At 36.9% G+C, this 23684-nt stretch overlaps 1 protein-coding gene across 1 annotated transcript in view; it reads right to left on the reverse strand.

Annotated features, from left to right (window-relative positions):
* The window catches only part of DSC1 (desmocollin 1), a 33330-nt gene extending 17174 nt beyond the window's left edge, over positions 1-16156 (reverse strand). The window contains exons 1-6 of the mRNA XM_007953445.1: positions 16094-16156; positions 12364-12448; positions 10828-11030; positions 9115-9234; positions 7894-8049; positions 2802-2946 (exon numbers count right to left, since the gene is read on the reverse strand). Coding sequence (XP_007951636.1) covers positions 2802-2946; positions 7894-8049; positions 9115-9234; positions 10828-11030; positions 12364-12448; positions 16094-16156 — 772 coding nt within the window. The remainder of the gene's footprint in view (positions 1-2801; positions 2947-7893; positions 8050-9114; positions 9235-10827; positions 11031-12363; positions 12449-16093) is intronic.
* Positions 16157-23684: the final 7528 nt, after the last annotated feature.

The raw sequence follows: 23684 nt of genomic DNA on the forward strand, positions 1-23684 counted from the left end.
TCTGGTTAGCAGTCAAGTGCTTTAGCCACTATGCTACCAGAGCTCCCAGCAATAACTTTATGAGTATATAAATGCTCTCTCAACTTCTCCTAGTCCCTCCATCATTTTATTCCCTGCTCCTAACTTGAAATTAAATTAGGTGATTGATTGTACTTTATATGTATGAGAAGGGTTTGTTTTTGTTGTTTTTTCACCTTAGTTCCCAAATTTTTCCGTTTACTTCCTATCCCAGTTCATGGGCTATTTTTGGATGGGTCCTTCTTTGTACAACTTTGTCTCTTCTATAACTCAACTTAACCATGCTAATTAAAGGAATAGAAAAGATTTACATATGACAGCAAAGATTTTATGCTTTTATTTTTAATAAATGTGTTATTTATACATGCAAGTAATAGATACTGTTATTTCACAAACATTGCTATGCACCAGTCTGGGTATCACTTATACAATCTTCATAATCCAGATATCAAAGTACTAGAAATGTTGCTTTGGCTAAACTCTTCTTGTGGGGAGAGCAATATTATACATATGTATGTGCATGGCAAGAGAATGGAAGAGGGCATAAGAATTAATGGTATTTCTTGCCAATTTTTTCTTTACATTAACTAGAGAGTGTTGTTATGACCCTTGGTATGGTTAGACCACAATCTTGGCTGAATGTATTATCAAACCAGTTTTAAATTTCTTTTCAATTTGTTTGGAAGATATGCTAAGTAAACAATTTATATGTTGTTATAAATCAGATAAGCATGTCTAGGCTATGATATAATTCTGGTCCTTGAAAATATATTAAATATGCCTTATTAAGATTCAAATTATTTGCTGCTGTGTGACACATATGCACATGGCAAAAATAAAGTCAATTGAAACATCATCCATCTGCCACACATTCCAGATTCTTTGTATATGACTCTAACTACTTAATGACTTTGTATTAGTTGTTGTCTAAACCCACCAGCCACTCCTCGGAAGGAAGATGGGACAATCTACTTCCGTAATGATACTGCCTTGGAAACCCAAGGTGGGGTCACTATGAGTTGGGTCCAACTTGACGGCACATAACAACAACAACATAGGTGCATATAACAAAATAAACATGACGAGGCTTAATTGGAGTGAATTCCAACTCACAGTAACCACATGTGCACAGAGTATATATATATAGCGTTTCCGAGTCTGTGACCTTTTGGAAGCATATTGCCAGATTTAATTTCCAAAGTTCTTCTAGGTAGATATGAACCACCAACCTTTCAGTTAGTAGTCCAGCCCTTGACCACTTGCACTACTCAGGGACTGCTTAAAGTGATATGTAGTATATCCTTAAAAGCCAAGCATTTAAAAATGTTCTTCATAATTGTGTTAAAAACACTAATGGGGAATTTAAATGAAGAAAAATCTAATGTTTCCCTAAAATTGCTCCATTATGATACAGTGGGTATAGACTTAGGCTAAAATGAAAGTTAACATCCATCAGTCATTTAATAAAGGGAATTCAGAGAAGCAACATTGATGTAACACTTCAGTAAAAATTGGCACTAGACATATATAGCCTAGTCAATCAATCCCTTTAATTTCAAATGTCTATTAAATAAAAGGGAGCTCTGGTAGTGTAGTTCCTAATGCATTTGACTGCTAACCAAAAGGCTGGTGGTTCAAACCCACCAGCCACTCCTTGGAAGGAATGTTGGGCAATCTACTTCCATAGTGATACTGCCTCAGAAACCCAAGGAGGGGACAACAACATTAAGTAAATATATTGTTTGGCGTCATATAATAAACTTTCATTTATTGATTTTGAGTCTCCTTTGGAGTATTTTCCTCCTTTATATGGAAAGATTTTTTTCCTAAACCTGACTTCTCACATGCCCTTCTAAAAACTGAAATCACTACCATCAAGTTGATTCCAAATCATAGCAACCCTCATTGGGTTTCTAAGGCTGTAAATCTTTATGGAAGCAGACTGCCTCATCTTTCTTCCACAGAGTAGCTGCTGGATTCAAACCACTGACCTTCTGGTTAGCAGCCAAATGCCTTAACCACTACACCACCAGAGCTCCTTTCACACATTCTTAGGTAATGATCATTTGAAAAACAAATACATGAAGAAAAAAAACAAGACAATACCACCTCTTATTTCTGTGAAAGATAAAATAGTTCTTGGTTCATTCATAACTCCCCTTGTCATAGTCTATGAAATTCTAGCTAGTCTTTTTTATCCTAAACAACTGCCTTGCGTAATGGAACCACTGAGCAATGGTCCCACACTACAGCATTTCTAAGTATGCACATGCAAAACAAGCACCAACTTCAACAACAAACTCACTATAAAAGGAAATGAGTCAAATAAATATTGTTAGATTATAAAGTCATTTATAATTATAAATGATAAAACTATATGAATTTTTGTGGTATAAATATGCCTAAGTTTAAGAAAATTTGCTCAGAGCACTTTAATACTGACATCTTTTAACATCAATTTCTAAAGGGGAAAATACCAGAAATAACAAAATGCATGAAAGGTAATGATAAAATCAAAAACTTAAAAATTATAACACTCAAGTTTCAAATAATCTTGTTGTTGTTGTTGTCATTATGTGCCATCGAGTCAGACCCGACTCACAGCAACCCCTCCTTGAGTTTCCGAGGCAGTATCACTACGGAAGTAGATTGCCCCATCTTCCTTCAGAGGAGTGGCTGGTGGGTTTAACTGCCAGCCTTCTGGTTAGCAGTCAAGTGCCTTAGGCACTATGCTACCAGAGCTCCCAAATATAATCTTGTCATACTCTAAAACGTGAACTTACCAGGTCTACAATTTTCAGGCACACTGAAGGTAGTCAACTTGTTTTCAAAATATGGGGCATTATCATTGTCATCTTCGATTACAATTGAGATGGGGAGTGGATACTCTGGTGCATAACCATCAGAGGTTGTTGCATAGCCATATAGCTGAAAGGTAGAAATAGCTCCATGAACTTGTTCTTAAATGACAAATCATGCACAGTTGAGGAAAGATGCGACATTATAAAAAGCTTCCGTAGAGGTATAGGAAACTAAGAAATTGCACAGGTGAAAGATAACACACTGGCACATCATATGCCTTCCATCTTCTTTCAGAATTACTTCTCATTATTCTTCCACCGTGTACCCTGCACTACTGCTGAATGAAGCTATTCTCTTCCCTGCATTAATTGCATGAAGCTTTATTTGTTAGATTGCACATGGAGTTTCCCAGTTATACTAGTAACAAGTATTTATTAAAAGTGCATAAAAATATTATTCTACTTTTTTACAATTTTATACATATCCATATATATTGTGACTCACTCAAATTCACTGCTGTCAAGTCAGATCCGACTCACAGTGACTCCTCCTTGGGTTTCTGAGGCAGTATCACTACAGAAGTAGATTGCTCAATCTTCCTTCCGAGGAGTGGCTGGTGGGATTGAACCGCCAGCCTCTGGTTAGCAGTCAAGTGCCTTAGGCACTACACCACCAGAGCTCCTATACTGTAACTATCTCTGAGCAATTGAATTGTGGAATTTTTTTGCTCTACTTACCTGAGTGTTCTCATTTTTTTCTGTGATAAACATGTATGCTATTAATAAAAAAGTTAATAAAAAAGCATATATATATTCCAAATTGCATGTCAAATTCTTCCCTTTAAAAATGTTGTATGTTGGCTCCAAATGCCAAGATTTAGTCTTTCCCCTTTAAAAACCCATCAAATTATTTTTGGGCTCTTCTTATGTGATTTGTGTATAGTAAGTGCTCACGAAATAATTGTTCAATTAAACAGATTTTCTTCACTGGCAGGGCAAACTGCACCTACTGAAAGTGACCTCTAATAACTCAATTCTTCATCTTCATAAAGCACAACAATCCTGATACTGTCTAACCTAAATCCTCAGTGATTCCTCATCATTTACCAAAGTAACACACAATGCTCACCATTGTGTTAGAAGGCAACATTCTGTCCACATGCTAACCTGGAGGAAAAGAAATTTTCACTTCGCTCTCAAATTTCCATAAAGATTCTATTGAACCGTTGGTAATGCATTCTTCTAATTTATCACATTTGCATTAAACTGTCTCCCTATAGTGCCTAAGCCATGTTTTATGTTTTTCACTTCCCACATTTTATCAGATAACAAATCCAGTTTAGTGCTGGAATAATTCTAACTTCTGCCTTCCACTCCTTCCCCACTGCTTCTTCCGTCTTTCCACTGAAACTACTGAGACAGCCTTCTGTCTCATCTCCTTGCATTTAGGACTGATCCTTCTCCCATACAAATACCACTTCCCATTATCTTCCTAAAATGAAGACCTTATTAAGTCACTCTTCCTTAATAAAACCTTCAATGACCCATCTAATGCTTTTATGTGAATATAAAATCCTATCTTATGTGAAGAAAATCCTATCTTCTTGTTCTAGCACTCATGTCTATGGCATTGCCCTTCTTCTTTCTCCCACTAAGCTCTTCTCTGACCTCTAACACACACATCCTATTCAGCAGTTACATAGGCATAACGATTGCTTATATATTACATATATTTCACACACCATTTTTTTTTAGGTTGCTCCTCCTACTTGGAATCCTTTCACTTCTCATGGATGTCTGTCAAAATTGTACTTGTTATTCAAAGTTTAGCTCCAATCCCAGTATATCCATAGAGACACACCTCACATGCAATTAATATCTTTTCTCACAATTGTTCTGTAACCCTTTATATGAAATCTGATACAGCTCAATAAAATCACTCACCTAGTACATTATCCTGTTCCATGTTAGAATGACTTAATAGATTTTGTTTGACCAATTAGCTGATGTATTAGCTAATAGATAGAACTAAACATGTATAGTGCTTGTCACTGAGTGAGTATTCATTCAAATTTGTTTAATAATATCTACCTACCAAAACGAAACTTATTTCTATTGAGTCAATGTCAACTCATTGCAACCCTGTAGGACAGAGTAGAACTGCCCTGCAGGGTTTTGAAGGCTGTGAATCTTTACTGAAGCAGACTGCCACATCTTTCCACTGCACAGCAGCTGGTGAATTCAAACAGACAACCTTTCAGTTAGCAGCCAAGTGCTTAACCTCTGTGCTGCCAAGTCTCCTTAAACTCTATAGCAATTAATAAACAAGAATAATTGTGATAGCACTACACCAGGCACTTGGGGAAGATCCAAGCAGTTGCCAAATATGAATTATAATTTGTTTGGTCTTATTTTGAGAAGTGTGTTTGGTGTAGACTGGGCAAGAAGATGGGGGATGTCACTGGCACCAGGACTGAGCAGGTACAGCGTGGGAATGAGCAGGGCATCTATGAAAACAATAGATAGACTTGATGTCAGGAAAAGAAACTATATGCTAAAAGAGAATAAAGATCTGGATGGGTAGGTAAGAAAGAACCATCTAATTCATTTTTCTGTATCAGCTTCTAAAAGGAACAAATTTTCACCAAATACTCAAAAAGGGTAATTGAAACTGCCCCCTTTCATAGAATAACTTGGAATTATTGGAATCTTGTACAACTGTTATTGAAAATTTTGGAAAAAAAGAGAGTTATGAAAATCTCTGAAAAAGTAAATAATTTTATAGTTTAATGCAAACTCCCCAGACTGTAATAATGTTGTGACTCACTCAGGATAATCTTCATAAGCTAAGACAACTTAACATGGAGCAAGGGAAATAAGAGAAGCACATAGAATATGCACTAAATTAGATCTCTAGCTTTTATTCTCACTCATCTATGAGATAAAATTATGTCCAATAACAATGATCTACTATTAATATTTAACATTTATATATGCTAGATGGAAAAAAATAATTTGGGGAAATCCCAGCAAAAACCTTGTTTTTAGGACAAAATTCTAGAGTCTGTACATTGTTTGATCTACTATCAGAATATTTTTAAAGAGTTTTATAGCACAGATAGTGACTTCACCAACACCATGGCATTCAATGACTACTACATCCCTAAGATAGGTAAGATAGTGCTTAGCAGCCTATAAGAGAGAGAAGAAAACAGCCTTTTGGAGGTTGTCCAAGACTAAAAGAAAAAGAGGAAGAAACTAAGGATCTACTAATTTGATAGAAAAGCAAAGACATTATTTTAATTTCCACCTCTACTTTGACAATGAAACTTCTACTTCATACTGCTTTGAGTGATTTTGTAATTTGCATCATACTTAGATCTAGTTGTTTTACTTTTATGAATTTTACTAATTTGCAAGTAGAATTTCTTAATGCCAATGTAAACTTAACCATGTTTATGGGGACTAGAGAAATATATGGGAGCTCTGGTGGCATAATTCCTAAAGCATTTGAATTGCTAACCAGAAGGCTGGCAGTTCAAACCCACCAGTCACTCCTCGGAAGGAAGATTGGGCAGTCTACTTCCATAGAGATACTGCTCGGAAACCCAAGGAGGGGTGGGTCACTATGAGACAGATCTGACTTGATGGCAGTGATTTGTTTTTTGTTTTTTGTTTTTGTTTTTGATGAAGGAAAAATGATTCAAAATCCTAATTTGAGCATAGATTTTTTAAAATTTATTCATTTATCATTTAAAAGAATGAGAGAAAAGGGAGTAACTTATTTTTAATTTTTAACTCTTCTCTTTCCCTTTGCCATATGAAGCAAATATGGCAGCAGGATGACCAGTGAGAAGTAGCTGACAACCTCAAAGATTCATAAACAGGATCTTATCAAATGATCTCTCAGCAAGGTGGGAAATGAAGTGTACACCCAACACACAATATAGGCAACCTACAGAGCAATCACAATAGTGACTGCTAGTGTTAGATCTTTTCTTCTGGTGAAGTAGCAGTGAAAGCCGCAGACAGCTATATACTCTATCACTATTTTGCTTCTTGATTAAAAGATGAAAATGATTACAATGGTGGTTAGTGTGTCTCTCCTGTAAAAGCCCATGCAAGCTAATTTTCTTTTAAGGTAACAGTTTGGTGTTCTTATGAGTAATGAATGTTTATTATAGAGAATTTTGGAAGGGACATAAAATTACAATGAAAATATGTCACTGTAGTCCCTCCACTGTATTTGATTATAAAACTAAAGTTGAACATGTATGTTGTTTCATAAGTTTCATCACCATATGGAGTACTTTGGTGGGCATTCTTAGGTTAGTGCCCATTCTGTTTGCTATAGTTCATAAGATCTTGTGCACATTGGTCTTTACTTACTTCTCTAACCTTGTAGTTCATACTCCTCTTTAGCTTCAAACTACACTCCAATCAGGTTTTTTTTTTTCTTGTTGGTGATTTTTTAAAAAATCATTGCATCTTACATTAATGTGCTCTCTGCCTGAAGCACTTAACCACCCACTTCCAGCAACTTCCATGATAGCTGGGGAAGGAGCTAAAACAGTGTTATTTCTACTTGACTTAAAATCACCTCGGAAGACTTAAAAGAAAAACTGAGTGCTGCGCTCCATCTTAGAACAATTAAATCAGATTTTTTTGCCATGGGGCCAAGCATCAATATTTTCAAGAAGTTCTTAGGTGATTTATAATGCAGAGCCATGGCTGAAAATGATCAACTATCTTATTGTAGGGAATTTTGGACTCAACAAAATTCTCTGTTGTTTTCCCAGGATTTTGTAGCTCAGAATCAGTTATTTAAAATTCTGTTATTATTTAAAATCCTTTAAAATTTTCATTAATATTTTCCCTCTTTTCTTCCCCTATAGTGTCCACTATCATTCTTCAGCAATGAAACCAATATAAATTTGAAGTTTATGTTACGAGCTGGTAATGTTTAAGATAATAAATCAAATATTTGATTATCTTTTTATGCAAACAAGGACACTGAAAAAAATTAAACTACTAATAACAACATAATTCTGAAGAAAAAATTCAATGAATTTACCGAAAACTGTTGATATTGCTCACGATCTATGCTTCGTGTACAAAACATATCCCCAGTATCTCTGTCTATGTAGAACAAATTGAAGGGCTCTTTGTCCACTCCTGGTCCACTTATGGAGTAAAAGATGGTATAATTCTGTGCAGTGTCAGACTGGATCTAGAACAATAAGTGACAATTTAGTATTATAGTAAATATGCCATGACAAATGTTTATTTATTTATATATTTATTTTTTAAATTGTGATTTGGGTGAAGATTAACAAAGCAAATTCACTTTCCATACAGCAGTTCACATATACTTTGTCTCATGACATTGACCAGTTTACCACAATGCAATAGCTCCCCTCTCACTTCCTCCCCATAGTTACCTCTTCCCACTGTCCATCCCTCCATGGACTCCTGCCCCCTGAGCTGTCTCCCTGTACATAGGCAGCCCTTCTTTCTCAATGATCATGACAAATATTTTAAACTGAATTCTTATGATTGTTTTTTGTTTAAGAATCATTTTTCTCTTTCTTACTTATTTTTTCTTTTCTGCTTATCTATCCATCATCTGTCATGATGTTCTACAATGTGCAAAGTCACAGACTCTGTCATTGATTTGATCACTAATTCTTTTTTTGAATTGTCTATGCATTTGTAGAAAATTTGTGGATTTGAATGTATCTTTAAAATGTTTACTTACTTATTGGCGTTCTTTCAGTGCTTGTGAACTATTTGGAATTGAAAATTGTGAAATAATGCAATTGCCCTCCCATAATCAATTTTTCAAGAATGCATAATTTCAAAGTCAGCCTACATTTATATTTCAGCTATGTTGCAGTCACACTGCTTTAAATAAATAGAAATATTATTTAAATAGAAATACACATCATCTTTTGGGAGAATAAATGCTAACCTAATAAAGAGGTGAATTATGCAAAATCTTTAGATGGCTTCTATACCTAAAAGTCTGTCAGAGTGGAAGAATTTATAGGCAGAAGTAATGGCATCGGAAACTCAAAGCATAAAACCTATTTCTAAATGTCTAAATTTGATTTATGAAAGAAAGTGATAAAATATACTGCCTCACTCCTATGTGACTCCAGTTAGGTGAGTAAGGTACTCCTTATTAGTACCAATAGGCTAAAGCCCTGATTTCATATCCTGGGCATTTAAAAGGAAAAGTTTCAATAACAAAAAAAAGTCTATCACATAAAAAATAAAATGAATTGATATTTACCTGTTGGATGTGTTGTGGAAATGGACCTAATGAGTTTTCCATTAGTGAACATGGAATAGGAGCCCATCGTCTCTTGTTGCGTGTAAGGCTTGTGTCTTTGGCACGTCTCTTCTTATGAGCCTGTATTTGATGCAGAATGAAGAAATACAGCATTGTTTACCATTCTGAAAATTATGGCTTTCACTTATTCATTGACATGGAGAAAACAAATAAAGGTAAACATAACAATGTTATGGATAATCCTCAAATGATTTCTATAGTTTAGTAATAAGTAAGTAAACACACACATACACATATGCATACAACACCTCAGACTACATTCTATTCCTAGTTCTCTCTATTTTTTGATTTAACCATCTATTCAACCAGAACTTTATTGACCATTGGTTAAAAAAAAAAAAAATGCCATCTTGAGAAACTTTAGACTCCCTGAAAATAGATAATCCATTAACAAATATTTAAGAATTAATTTTACTCCACTAGGAGCTCTGGTGGTGTAGTGCCTAGAGTATCTGACTGCTAACCAGAAGGTTAACAGTTCAAACCCACCAGCTACTCTGTGGAAGGAAGACTGGGCAATATATTTCCATAAAGATTAACCACCTCAGAAGCCCAAGGGGGTCACTATGACTTGGAATCTACTTGATGGCAGTGAGTTTGGAGTTTTAGGAGTAGTAGAAGGAATTCTGGTGGTGCAATGCCTAAGGCATTTGACCACTAACTGGAAGGTTGGTGGTTCAAACCTATCAGCCACTCCAGTGAAGGAAGATGGGAAAATCTACTTCTGTAAAGATTTACCACCTTGAAAACCAAATAGGTGTTGCTATGAGTTGGAGTCAATTCAATGGCAGTGAGTTTATTTTTTTGGTTTGAGGAGTGATATGGTCAAAATTTCTGAGAACATTAGCTAAACTTACAAGCATACCTTTATATAAAGACACAGGTCAGCATTTGTTCAAGTTTATTTTATATTAAGTAATGTGGACATTTTTGAACAATTTGGATATAAAATGATGTTTTGTAAGCCTTAGTCATATTCTAAATTCAGTGAAGAAGTTTTCTTGTAATTAAAAGTAATTTTGCCAGGAAATCTTATAACTTCAATTGCCTATTAATAAAAGATTTTATAAGATTGAAATCACTGTGCTGACTGTGCATAAAGTGAGATTTATGTGAATTTCAGTAACCTTCTCCCCTCATTCTCTGGACCAATCTACACTCTTCACTAGATGTGGACTGGCCACACTTCCAATCCTAAAGCAGGAAACCCATAGAAGTTTCAATTAACATACAAGTAAGCCTGAGACAATATCTTCTCCTCAGAGCTAGACCCAACCCATAGAAATTGGGAGAGAGCCATTCAGGGTGGATTGCCACATGCCCAGTCTGAATCAATTTTCACTGAGCTTTAGACCTTCCACCTTGTTCTTCAAGTTGGTTGTTCTCATTGCCACACCTCAAAACATTATCTGAAACCTTTGATAGTCTTTGCTCCTTGGATACAGAGTTGTTTACTTTTATATAATTTTATAAACTGTGCTGCCACTCCTTAAAATAATCTTGTGTGTGAGAGTGTGTGTGTGTAATTATAAGTGGAATAGACAATTAAGTGAGCATTCAACACCATTGATTGTAACCTGGAAGGAACTGTGAAATGAAGGACTTCCTAAACAGATTAATATGCTAAGGTACTTACGCCTTTGCCCATTATACCTTATTTTCCCTTGCTGCTAGTACAAGTTCTATCTCTATCTGTTCCTGTCTCTGAGTGTCTGAGAGTAAAACGAAAAAGCTCTTCCTTTTAGAAGACAAAATGAGGTCATCTGTTGTGTAAATGGAGCCATCTTCTAGAATTCTGAAGTCAGGGTCACTGGACAGAATGTGGCTGGCAGACTGAAGACACTCCTCCAGATTCACTGCAGGGAAGAAATTTCACAGTAATTTGTAAGATGAAACAGGAATAGAACAGGTTTTGCAGGAATGACAACTGGGAGTTAATGCACGAGAAACAGAAAACAGTGGTTGTGCCTGGAGTCTGCTGAGGAACAGCTGTTGCAAAATGCAGCGGCCATGAAAAATAATTAATGGAGTCGTATTTTCATTGCTTTTGTTATAAATTAATTTATGACTATATATAAAATATTTTCTAGTGTCATTGCAATTATTCTGTTTCTACTTTAAATGTTATTTACAGTTTGTGCATATATATCTATATGCAAATTTCCTTTTTTAATATCATTTGATATCTATATGCAAATTTCCTTTTTTAATATCATTTGTAGTCAGTAGATCTTGAACTTACTTGCAATATCCTTTTGATAGTTATAACTATCTAGTAACAAATAAGGAAACTGCTCTCTTCTTTAGTAATGTTTCTCAGGAATATTGCAGGTGATCATTCTATCATGCCTTTAATGAGGTTTAATTACCTCAATGCTTAATATACATTGTGGCTGTTATGAAAAGAATTCCTTCTCAGATTCATATATAACATATTTACAGCATTTACTACATCTTTATAGTATTTATTAGATATTTTTTAAATGTTTTTAAAAGATATAAGAGATTGATGTAACATCGCAAAGCACTCAGCCAAGCATTTCTATCTTGGAAAGGTGTATTTCTATACTATATATTTCTACTTCTATATTTCTAACTGTAAACTGAAAACCAGTGGTACACCTTAGTGAAAGGAATGTTACCTTCAGACTCAGAAGAACAAGCACCCTGTAAGTCAAGGGGGGCTGTGATAGCCAGACCTATCAAAATTTTATTTGAATATGCCAAGTTATTCTAGGAAATGGATCACATATAAATTGTTGGCAGGTACTTGTCATTATAATCAACCTCAAATATAATTTTTCTCCTGGAGAATTTTAAATAAATAAAACAATTAAAATGTTGAGACATCTGTTTTATGTTTAACCAAATAAAGAAATTGCACTTTGGAAATTCAGAAGCAGTTAGTGGATATGGATTAAAATATACCTTTGTTGTTGGTTCCTTGTTTTGTTTGAACTAAGCTGAGGTAACTTAGCCCTCTGGTATTTGCTAATTTTTTTTGGCAAGAGAAGTATACGACTAACTTTGAACTTTGGTCTTTAATTGTTTCTTCCCCAAAACAAGTAGACCGTCTTTCATTATATGTCCAGGAAGCTACTAGGTGGGTTTTATCCTAAACTCTACAAAAATAGCCTTAAGCTAAGCATAGGAAATTACAACTATAATATTCTTAATACAGTTTCTTACCTTTCCCTACAAGTGTTTCAGCCTTAAGATGAGAAGGAACTTGAAGAGAAATTTTCTTACAAGCATCACAAAATAATATAAGAACCTCAAAGAAAGAAAAAATCAGGAGTTACATTTGGTCATATTTTCACATTACTGTTTTGTCTTATTGATAAAAATATATCAATTTCTGAAACAAATGACATTTTAGTCCTTCAATTTTTTCATATTCATTTTAAAAAGAAACAGCAATGAAAGTGGCTTTAAGGGTATCATTATTATTTAGTATCAATGAAAAAATTCAAGTGAGCAATAATTCTTAGTATCTAAATTATATTGTATCATTTCAAGAAAGTGTGCCACAAGCTATTGACTTTATATAAAGGTTATTATCTCTAAGAACAGATATTATTTTAAAATCTATCCCCAAATGCCATTCTGATATTTAGCATGAAGAAAAGCACTTGATTCTGGAATACAATAATCATATATTTGTACTAATTATCAAATCATCACTTTCACAACCCTAAACTATTTGAGGATATAATTGATGTGGTTAAGAAAATATCTGAGGATTCCTTTTAACCTCATAAAAAATAACACTCTTCACACTGGCTTGGGTAAGCTCCTAAATCAAAAGATTTCAAATTAGTCTTAAAAAAAAAAAAAAATCCAAAACATAGATATATATATATATATATATATATATACACACACACACACACATAAAATATTATTTCCTCTACATTTCAATAGTTTTTTCTTTTTACTCCTGCTTGCCTTTTTATTGTGCAGCTATGTATATAACAAAGCATTTGACATTTCAACATTCTGTACATGTATAATTAATTCATTGAAATCATGTTTATCAAGTTGTTCAACCATCACCATTACTCATTTTCAAATCTTTTCACCATTGACAGTAGCTCGGTGCTCCCTAAGCAATGAGTTCCCTGCCCCCTATCCCTAGTAATCACTAGTAAACTTTGGTCTCTATATACTTGCCTACTCTAGGACCCAACTGTTGCTGAAAAGTTCAATAAAGGAGAAGAGATTCTGTCTGAAAAATAAAATCTGTCAGTTTAAGTGTCTATAAGTGCAAAACGTTTTCCATCTTTTTCTTGGCATTTTCTATTTATTTGCTTTCTCTTTGTCAAAATAACTATGCTCTGATCATTTAAATATAAAGTAGAGCTGAGCTAGATTTTCCATGAAGAGGTCAATTTTCTCATCAACTTTTCTACAAGGACAAATCTCCAGTTATGGAACCATTTGGGAGGAAGAAAAAGAAGAGATTAACATCCATATTAAGGGTTTGCTCTTCTTTTCCATCTCAGCCCAGTTCAGTTCAGTCTATTGATGATGTACTGAAGGAATCGATCTAAACAGTTTGTCATTTTACAAAAAGGGTTAGGCAGATAACAACAAAAATTTGAATTTAAAGGTCACATTTGTATTCAGTTTTAATTTAAATAAGCATTTTTTAAAAAATAGAAGACATTTTGGTTCATTTTACTTTTTTATATATGCATTCCTAATGGCAAGGGATACACTAAATTATATCTAAAGAACTTAAACAAAAAGCATCCTATTAGCAATGGTTTAAATATATAAAGTGGAAAGGGTATTTTGTAATTAGAAGAATTATACATACATATGAAGTGTGTATGTTTATATGTATAACATTGTATATATATATATGCATTATGCATATACATACATGTATATAGACCATATACATGTTTGGAAAAAAAAAAAAAAAGCCTCCGAGTTGATTCTGATGGACTCATGGCGACCCTATAGGACAGAGTAGAACTGACCCATAGGGTTTCCAAGGTTGTAAATCTTTACAGAAGCATAGACTACTTTGTCTTTCTCTTGAGAAACAGCTGGTGGACCGCTGAACTTTTGCTTAGCATCTGAATACTTTAATCAGTATGCCACTGACAAATACTATATACACATATAAATATGTGTATAAAAAAACACCTCACTGCCATTCAATCGTTTCCGACTAATAGTGACCACCATTGGGCTTCCAAGGCTGTAAATCTTTACGGATTTAGATCACCCCATCTTCCTTCCACAGAGCAGCTGTTAGATGTGAACTTCTGACCTTCCAGTTAGCAGTCAATTGCCTGATCCATTATGCCACCAGAGCTCCAATATGACATTATTCTCACGGGTATATCCACACTCACACTCCCACCTCATTACTCATCTCTTGCCCCCTGGCCTTGAACCCCATCTTGGTGGTCCTCCCTCTGCAGGCAGAGCCAGTGGAAGTTTCCAGTCATTAAGCACTATCCCAGGGTTCCATTAAGTATTGATTTGGAGGGAACAGGGATCAGACAATCTTTTAGCCACTATATGGATAGATTATGGATGGGGATGGGATGAATCAAAGAATAAAGGACAGGGCAGAGACCAAAAGCAAAACAAATGTGAGTGAATTCTTGGAGAGCTTTCACCCATTTTACCTAGCTAATGCTAATTGGTCTCTCTGAGCTCTCTTTTCTCCAATCAGGTATAAGATAAGAACTTGATCATCATTCCTGCATTATGTATTATTTATATGATGAAAGTGTTTATCCTCCATACAGCAAAACTTCAAATTCTGAATATATAATCTGAAGCTAAAACCTTTTGCTAAAACAAACAAACAAAAAGGAAAATCACAGATCAAAGATATTGGAAGAAGAAATAGTACGACTTCCTTCATCCCCTCCCCCAACCAAGGAAACAGTCACATTTTAGTACACAGTTACAAAGTTACTACAAGCCCAAGTGGAAATCAAGTAATGTTTGTGCTTGTTTAATGACTGTCACATTTTTTAAAAATTATTTTTCTCAAGTTAAACTATGTGCTTGAATTAAGCTTTCTACCCTTCTTTTAAGGAGCTCTGGTAGCATAGTGGCTAAGGCACTTGACTGCTAACCAGAAGGCTGGCGGTTCAAACCCACCAGCCACTCCTCGGAAGGAAGATGGGGCAATCTACTTCTGTAGTGATACTGCCTCGGAAACCCAGGGAGGGGTCGCTATGAGTCGGGGCCGACTGGATGGCAAACAACAACAACAACAACCCTTCTTTTGGGAGCTCTGGTAGCATGATGCCTAAGGCACTTGACTGCTAACCAGAAGGCTGGCGGTTCAAACCCACCAGCCACTCCTCAGAAGGAAGATGGGGCAATCTACTTCTGTAGTGACACTGCCTCGGAAACCCAAGGAGGGGTCGCTATGAGTCGGGGCCGACTGGACGGCACGTAACAACAACAACAACACACCCTTCTTTTGGCTCTTCCTAGGTGAAATTAAGAAAGTCCTGGATAATTCACATCTTCACCCAGAATCCTTTTCCTCTTCTCACAGCTCAGTGGAATTACATGTGTTAAATAATCAGAGACTATTTAATGTCTAGTAGCAAACGGAACCCTCAGAATCTTCTGGGTGAGATGCCTGAGGAATGAGTTATTTTGCTACTCTTTATAACAACACTCAGCAAAAAGAGGGAATTCCCTCAATAGAAAACCATTAACATTATGGCAGGGGCACCTTATGAGTATGCTAAATATCTCCCATCCAGGGTCACAAGTCTCAAGGACTCCCTGGATTTCTCTCAACTCTACTTTCATTTGCCCAGTCTATTTTCTCTGCTATCCACCCCACCCCTCTTCCTTTCAAGCCTAAACTAGAGGAAGGACATGGGTAGGAACACGCTCGAGTTCCCTAATCCTTTTTGATGTTACTCACCAGGAGAGAGAAAAGGAGCTGCTTACAGAAGGTGCTCCCTGGGGCAGCAGAGTCCACAGCCATCAGAAGTGGTACCAATGGCCAGGGATGGTGACTGGATAATAGGGCAGCCTGAGATGCACGGGGAAGCTAAGCAGATGCCCAACAGCTGGTGCTTGTGCAGGGGCTTCTGCTGCCACCTTGGAACAGATGAGCTTGCTTGGAGAAGAGTCAGGAGGCAAGTGATAGGAGGAGGGCCAGCCTGAGAATTGCTTCCCTCCTACTCTCAGGTTGTCTTTCTTCTTCCCATTCAATTACCTCTTGTAAAGAGGTTTCCCTACAAGTGGGGAGGGTGGGGTACAAAACACCCCAAAACTCAATCACTAGCTCCTCCTCACAGCAGCTTTCAAAATTTCTCCTGCCACTTGGGACATAGGCAGAAGCAGGAGGGAACACCCTCAATCCTTGGCCCTCGTCCTTTCCCCCCCCCAGGTTGATTCTATGAAACTCTTCCCAGTTATTACCCACTCCCACGTCCTCCCCTCCTTCTTGGCCTTATTAACCTATTTTGCCCCCAGGTGCAAGCATAAATTGTGCACTAACTCCATGCAAGGAAGTGATGTTTGGAATCAACACCCTCCCTCTTCAGCTGCCATTGGCAAATCAAGGGACACAAACATGTGTAATCACATCCATCAGAAGTTATCTCCCATCTTAGAATTTAGGTGTAGTCTGTCACATATAGCAGTGCAGCTCTGCCAGAGATTTGCATCCCAGTGGAAAGCACCAATTCACAGATGCTTTGTGTCTAGTCCTTATTATAGGTTTGGTTCTACAAGGGAAATGACCGGAGTGCAAAGACCTCATAAAAGCTAGATACTATTTAAATGTATGAATGAAATTAACAAAGTAAGAAAATAAAAGAATACTTGGGGTATAATTTTCTTATTGTTACACATGAAGCCTTTTTGTTTTTTCCTGGAGTATCTCTATTCAAGGACAGCTATCATCTACGAAATCACATCTCATTAAAATCATTACATTTCCTCTAACTTGTTGAATATCATATGCAGAGTACCCTAGACTAAAAGTACAATAAAACCAACAAGTTTAGGCTATTTTAAAACACTAATGACCTTTGCAATAAGGACTTTAACATTATTTCTCCTGTCATAATTCAGTGAGCTCAATAATTGTCAATTGTACACAATGGCAGTGATGGAAGTTAGAGGAGCAGGATAAATACTTTCAAATGTTAATTGCTTACTTTTGGATACAGAGGGGGAACCAAAGTTCATATTCACTGAGCGACTGCTGTGTGCGGTGCAACGAATTACTTAGTATGGCTTTTCTAGCCATCTTGTGATTCCTCCAAAATGACTGAATGTGTCCAGTCAAATAAGGTATTTGTGGCCCACTGAGGAGATTGGGCAGCCTGCTAATAAAGCAAATAAAGTGCACGGGACCACTGAGGAGATGAGACCAGGCAAATAAGGTATATGGAACTCTAATGAGGGGATTGGTCAGTTTTCATCCTGTAGGGTTAAAGGCAGCTAATCTCAGAAGCAGAGGGAGGGGATCCTCACAACCATCTAGAAAGAAGAGCCAGGAGTGGAGTGTATCATTTGGACCTGGGGTCCCTATGCTGAGAAGCACCTAGACCCAAATGGACCAAGAGAATGGTAACACCAGAGATAGATAGCAACAAGGAGCAGCAGAGAAATAGCAGCACCAGACCCAGGAAACTGGTGTGAGATGGGGTAGGGGACTTCCTGGCGCAGTGGGCTTCCCAGCCCACAGAGCAAGGTGGCTGCAGTGGACATGCCAACCCACGAAGCAGGAGCGCTCAGTGCCTTCAGGCAGGAGGCTTGCTGGAGGAGTGGGGGCCTCCAGCCACTTATTGGTGAGGCTCAAGAGATTTGTAGCCCTTGACCAAACACGGCAGAGGCAGGCACATCCTTCTAACAGCCTAATGAGGACTCCATTTAGATGGAGATGATGAAACCCCTGGAGAGTAAGTTACCATCCATAGCTATTGCACCCACAGAAAGTGAAGAAGTAGACATTTTAACTCAAGTCTGTCTGCAACAAAGTGCTACTCTCACATTCCTCCATGATATTTGTACAACAAAGTGATACCAATATATTGAAAAGGAACAGAATGTCATAGCCAGGTGTGTGAGACTCCTGGTTTGCTAAACAACAAGCCAACTTGAGACTAATAAAATGTATTCAGAAGCACTTATAACCTATAACTCTTAATAACAGCCAATCACACAGGAATCCTTTGGACTTTCTGACTTGTTTTGTGAGAGTCATTCTATAGTCAAATAAAATGTCCTTTAAGCTCCTTACTGCATAAACCAAACTTACTGCATATGCCAAAAAGCCCACTGCCATCGAGTCAATTCCAACTCATAGTGTCCTCCGTTGGATTTCCAAGGCGGTAAATCTTTACAGATGTAGATTGTCCCATCTTCCTTCCATGGGGAGTGGCTTGTGGGTTTAGAACCACCAACCTTCTAGTTAGCAATCAAGTGCCTTAGGCACTGCACCACTAGAGTTCCTTACTTACTGATAGCCTGGTCGCTATGAGTAGGGTCCGACTCGACAGCACATAACAACAACATACTGTGTCTTTCTTTCTATAAAAGAAATTACTCTTTCAGCTCTTGTTACTGATATTTCTACATGATATTTGACTAAAACAAGTAAAAGTATAGCCCAATGCTTATGCTGCTGAGAAAGGAGAAGTATAAAATTTTCTTTTGCTTATTTGACAGAAAAATTCTTCCTTGCAGATGTGGAAATAATAACTGCTTCTTGGAGTCAGAAGCCAGGGACATTTGGGAAATAAATGACCTTGGAAGAAGAATTAAAAGATACTTTTCAATATTTTATTGCCAAGGAAACACTCAACAATAAATATATTTGGTATCTGGATTGGAATTTTGGTTTGTCAATCAGAAAAGAAAATCACTGTAATTGAATGTTTTCATGTTTGATATTTTGGGATAAAATAATGGGAAATAGAAAGGAGAGTAATTATCTAAGTGTATATCTAAATATAATTCTGTTGTATGTAAGAATACTTATCTAAGCATGTGTCTAATTATTCATCCGTATTCCACAATGAATTAAAGTTCAAAGAATTAAAGACAAATTTTCCATCCCTGGGGTGTGGGGATACATTTTTGTCTAATGAATTCATCATTACCTTTTCTTTCCTGTAAGATGGAATTCTCCACTGTAATGAGAAAAGATGCATAAAAAACTGAACTGGTGATATTGCAAAAGTTAGCAGTTTTTAGCTCATTGAAGAGATGCAAATTCAAGCAAATCTAGAATAGTCCGTGGTTCTGGAAAATGGTTTTCTTGAGCCCACTTCTTTTAGCCTGTCTGCTATGTGCTCTCTTCTCACCCCATCTCTCTTTCCCAAGTGTAACGGAAACACTGTACGCACGCTTGCCCTGAAGAATTGGTTTGCAAATGTGTCACATCAATAAAATGTCTCCCACATTTGCTACTTTTATTCAAAGGTTTCCCCCAGAACATCTAAGTACTGCATAGGAAAATAATTATTATAATAAAATTGATTCTATTTTTAAAAATTAAGTTTTAATGAAAATGAGATATAGCTTTTCCAATTTTATGCCATCAGATTATTCAGTAAGAGATCTGGTTTGTTTGAATCTGTATGATGGTTTGTTGCATTTTTGAAAAACCATATCTAAATTAACATGTATAATTGAAAGACTGATGTTGTAGTTAAGAATATGTATCCTGAGGCTAGGACATTTGGATTCAAATCCAGCCATTATTACCTCTTAACTATTAGATAACCTTAGTTTTTGAAAAGTTGCTTAACCTCTCCATGCCTCAGTTTCCACATCAGTAAAATGGAGATAATACTAGCTGCTAGTAAATAAATTTTTATGAGAATTAAATGTGATGTTACAAAAAGGGCACTTTGAACAATGTCTGGTTTATAGCAAGGACTAATGCTATATACTACCTAATTGCCTTCATATGCAATACAAGGTTAGAGACTGAACTTCAAATGAAAGAAATCCAACATTACTGCAAACTCAGGCCCTTTTTTGTAGAATTTATCCAAAGATATACAACATACTTATTCACTGAGAAAATATTTAAGGAGCTCTGGTAGCGTAGTGCCTAAAGCACTTGACTGCTAATCAGAAGGCTGGTGGTTCAAACCCACCAGCCACTCCTCAGAAGGAAGATGGGGCAATCTACTTCCATAGTGATACTGCCTCAGAAACCCAAGGAGGGGTCGCTATGAGTAGCGTCCGACTCGACGGCACATAACAACAACATACTGGGCCCAGACATGTACTAGAAGATGGGCACTATATAAATTTTAGGGAGGAAAAAGAAGACAAAAATTGTTAAATAAAAAATAAACACCACACTGTGTAGGAGAACACAAATATAATTATCTTTCTGGTTCAAAAGAGAAGATAAAAATAAACACTGCTGCAAACATTAAATCCCTTAGAAATTTAGAGAGAAATTAAGAATAGATGATGTTTAAATTCTTAGTGCAGAGATTCCTCTAGATGAGAATGTATTTAAGATAAAAACACTGCCTAATCTCTTTTCCACCACAGATTTACAGTCATACAGAGAAAGGTTTAAATTATATAAACACTCATTACCCTTACATTTTTAAAATATCTCACTTAAAGCACATTGTGAAAATATACCTTCCTACAAATTTCAAAGAATGTGTCTTATTTGAAGTACAGTGAAAAGTTTTATAAGAGATGTTTTTGCATAGCCAACTTACAGAAAGGGGTGACTATGAGTAAATCCAGGGCCTCATAAAACTCACTTATCAATAGAGCTATCATCTGTCAGGTGACACACTGATGGAGTCATAACAAGGAATTTATTATTAAATATATGTGAGTGAAGATATCAGAAACTTAAACCAAACTGACTGTCTCTGAGTTGATATCAACTCATAGTGGTTCCCATTGGGTTTCTGAGGCTGTAAATCTTTACAAAAGTAGGTTGACCATCTTCCTTCTGTGGAGAAGCTCGTGGGTTTCAAGCACTGACCTTCTGATTAGCAGCCAAATACCTTATCTACTATGCCACCATAGCTCCTTAACACCAAAACCAAACCAAACTCACTGCCCTCAAGTCGATTCAACCCATATCAACCATTCCTTGTGTTTCCGAAGTGGTATCTCTATGGAAGTAGATTGCCCAATTTTCCTTCTGAGGAGTGGTTAGTGGGTTTGAACCACCAGCCTTCTGGTTAACAGTCAAATGCCTTAGGCACTATGCCACCAGAACTCCCCATAGCTCCTTAGGTATGTGATATTTATTAGTATGGGACAGTAGAAATGCATGAACAAAGAAAAAGGAAGTTTTAGCTACAAAAGACAATATCCTGGGCCCCATGAGTTCAATGTGCTGTAGTGGAAAGCCCTTTCAATTCCATTGGAATTGTAGTGGAAAGCCCCTTCAAAGCTTTTTATCTAAGGTGAAAGGGTTTCTGAAAATATGAAGTAACTCAAGGGAGAGTTACTAGCAATGATTTCTTAAGGCTGTTTACACAAAATTTTTATTGATTTCAGCATGAAATGATCAATCTTCATTATTATCAAAACTGTTGGCACTCAAAAACACAATAATGACTAGAATTACTGTCTGATGGAGTCTGGGGGATCCCCAAGACTATGGCCTGGGATACACTTTGGGTCTGGGTAAAACTCACTCCCAAGGGCTGGCTCTCAGTCCAACAGTAATAAGATTTATATGCAGAACACTCAACCCAGGGCGATGCACCCACCTACTGTATGGAGATACATCACTTGGAGCAATAGACCATGGGGCACCAGAGGGACAACACTCACAGAGAAAAAGCTAGACAGATGGAGTGCATAACTAAGAAGGGCATAGGGGTGGAGGCGTCAGTGGGAAGGGAGAGGAGGAGAGTGCGTTAGGGCTGGGGATGGTAACTGGGGAGTCAAACCAAATATACATGAACGGTTGAATGTAAAACAAATTCCACTCTTGTAAGTTTGCCCCTAAAGCACAACAACAACAAAAATTGTTGGCAGATCAAAGAAAAGAAATCTCAGCATACATCTCTGTATATTTTAGAATTGTGTCTATTAGTGCATACACACTTAACTCAATCTGGTTTAAGCAAAATAAAACAAAACAAAATAGTTGAGGATGAGAGGATTAGTTAGCTCACTTAATTGGAAAGTCCAGGAATAGCCTAGATTCAGCCAGAGCCAGAGCCAGGTGGTCAAATGACGTCATTAAGAGTTTGTCTCCATCTCTCAGTTCTGCCTTTCAGTTTTCCATGTGTGCTGGCAAAGATGGCCACCAGCAGCAAGATTACTTTCTATTGGCTTCCAAAAAAAAACTAGACTCACTGCTGTGGAATCAGATCAGGCTCATAGTGACCCCTCCTTGGGTTTCACTACGGAAGAACATTGCCCAACTTTCCTTCGGAAGAGTGACTGGTAGCAGCTTTCTGGTTAGCAGTCAAATGCCTTAGGCACTAGGCCACCAGAGCTCCTTTTCTATTGGTTAAGTCACCTATAATTAAAGAAAGTTATCTTGTTCCCAATAGTTTCAGCAAAATACAATCTCACTGGCCTGTATTTAGTCATATGTGCCTCCTTGCACTAATCAGTTGGCCAGGATAAATAAAAGCTTTGATTGGCCAGGTCTGAATCTTGTACATAAACCTAATGGCACAATGTGGGGCAGAACCACATAGGCAAAGTGTCATGGAGAACAGTAGCACAAAGGAAACTGTGGGCAAAAATCACAGAAAAAGAGAAGATAGGAGATGGATTGGCAAATCAACAGACATTCGCTGAACTGACCTTTTCTTTTTTACTACCATTTACCCATCAATCATTTACTAACACCGCCTACACTCTCAGCCAGCGCTCCAGTGGCATAGTACCTAAGGTATTTGACTGCTAACCAGAAGGCTGGAGGTTCAAACCCACCATCCGCTCCTCGGAAGGAAGGTTGGACAATTTACTTCCATAGTGACACTGCCTCTGATATCCAAGGAGGGGTCACTAAGAGTCGGTTCCAACTCCACAGCAGTGCGTTGCGTTGCATTACACTCTCAGCACTCGGTACAGTGCTGATGATACAAAGCTCAAGGAGACAGGCTCTCTGGCCTCATAGACCTTAAATTGGACTATACATTTTTAAAAATAGCTAAAATGGTTCTCATAATCATCAGGATTAAAATCTTGTGGAAATAAACAAAAATCTTACTGAAATAAATTTTTAGACTATTTTTAAACTATTTTCAGACTATTTTTTCCATGCCCTTCTATTTCTCCCAATTATTATTTTCTACTTGAAATAAATATTTTTAATGATTAATGGAATCTTAGGAGCTCTGATAGTGTGGTGCCTAAGGCACTTGACTGCTAACCAGAAGGCTGACGGTTCAAACCCACCAGCCACTCCTCGGAAGGAAGATGGGGCAATCTACTTCCGTAATGATACTGCCTCAGAAACCCAATGAGGGGTGGGTATGAGTCAGGTCCGACTTGACGGCACATAACAACAACAACAACAATGGAATCTTATCTGC

Source organism: Orycteropus afer, unplaced genomic scaffold, assembly GCF_000298275.1.
Source record: "Orycteropus afer afer isolate SDZICR_OR568_19922 unplaced genomic scaffold, OryAfe1.0 scaffold00394, whole genome shotgun sequence".
Taxonomy (NCBI): domain Eukaryota; kingdom Metazoa; phylum Chordata; class Mammalia; order Tubulidentata; family Orycteropodidae; genus Orycteropus; species Orycteropus afer.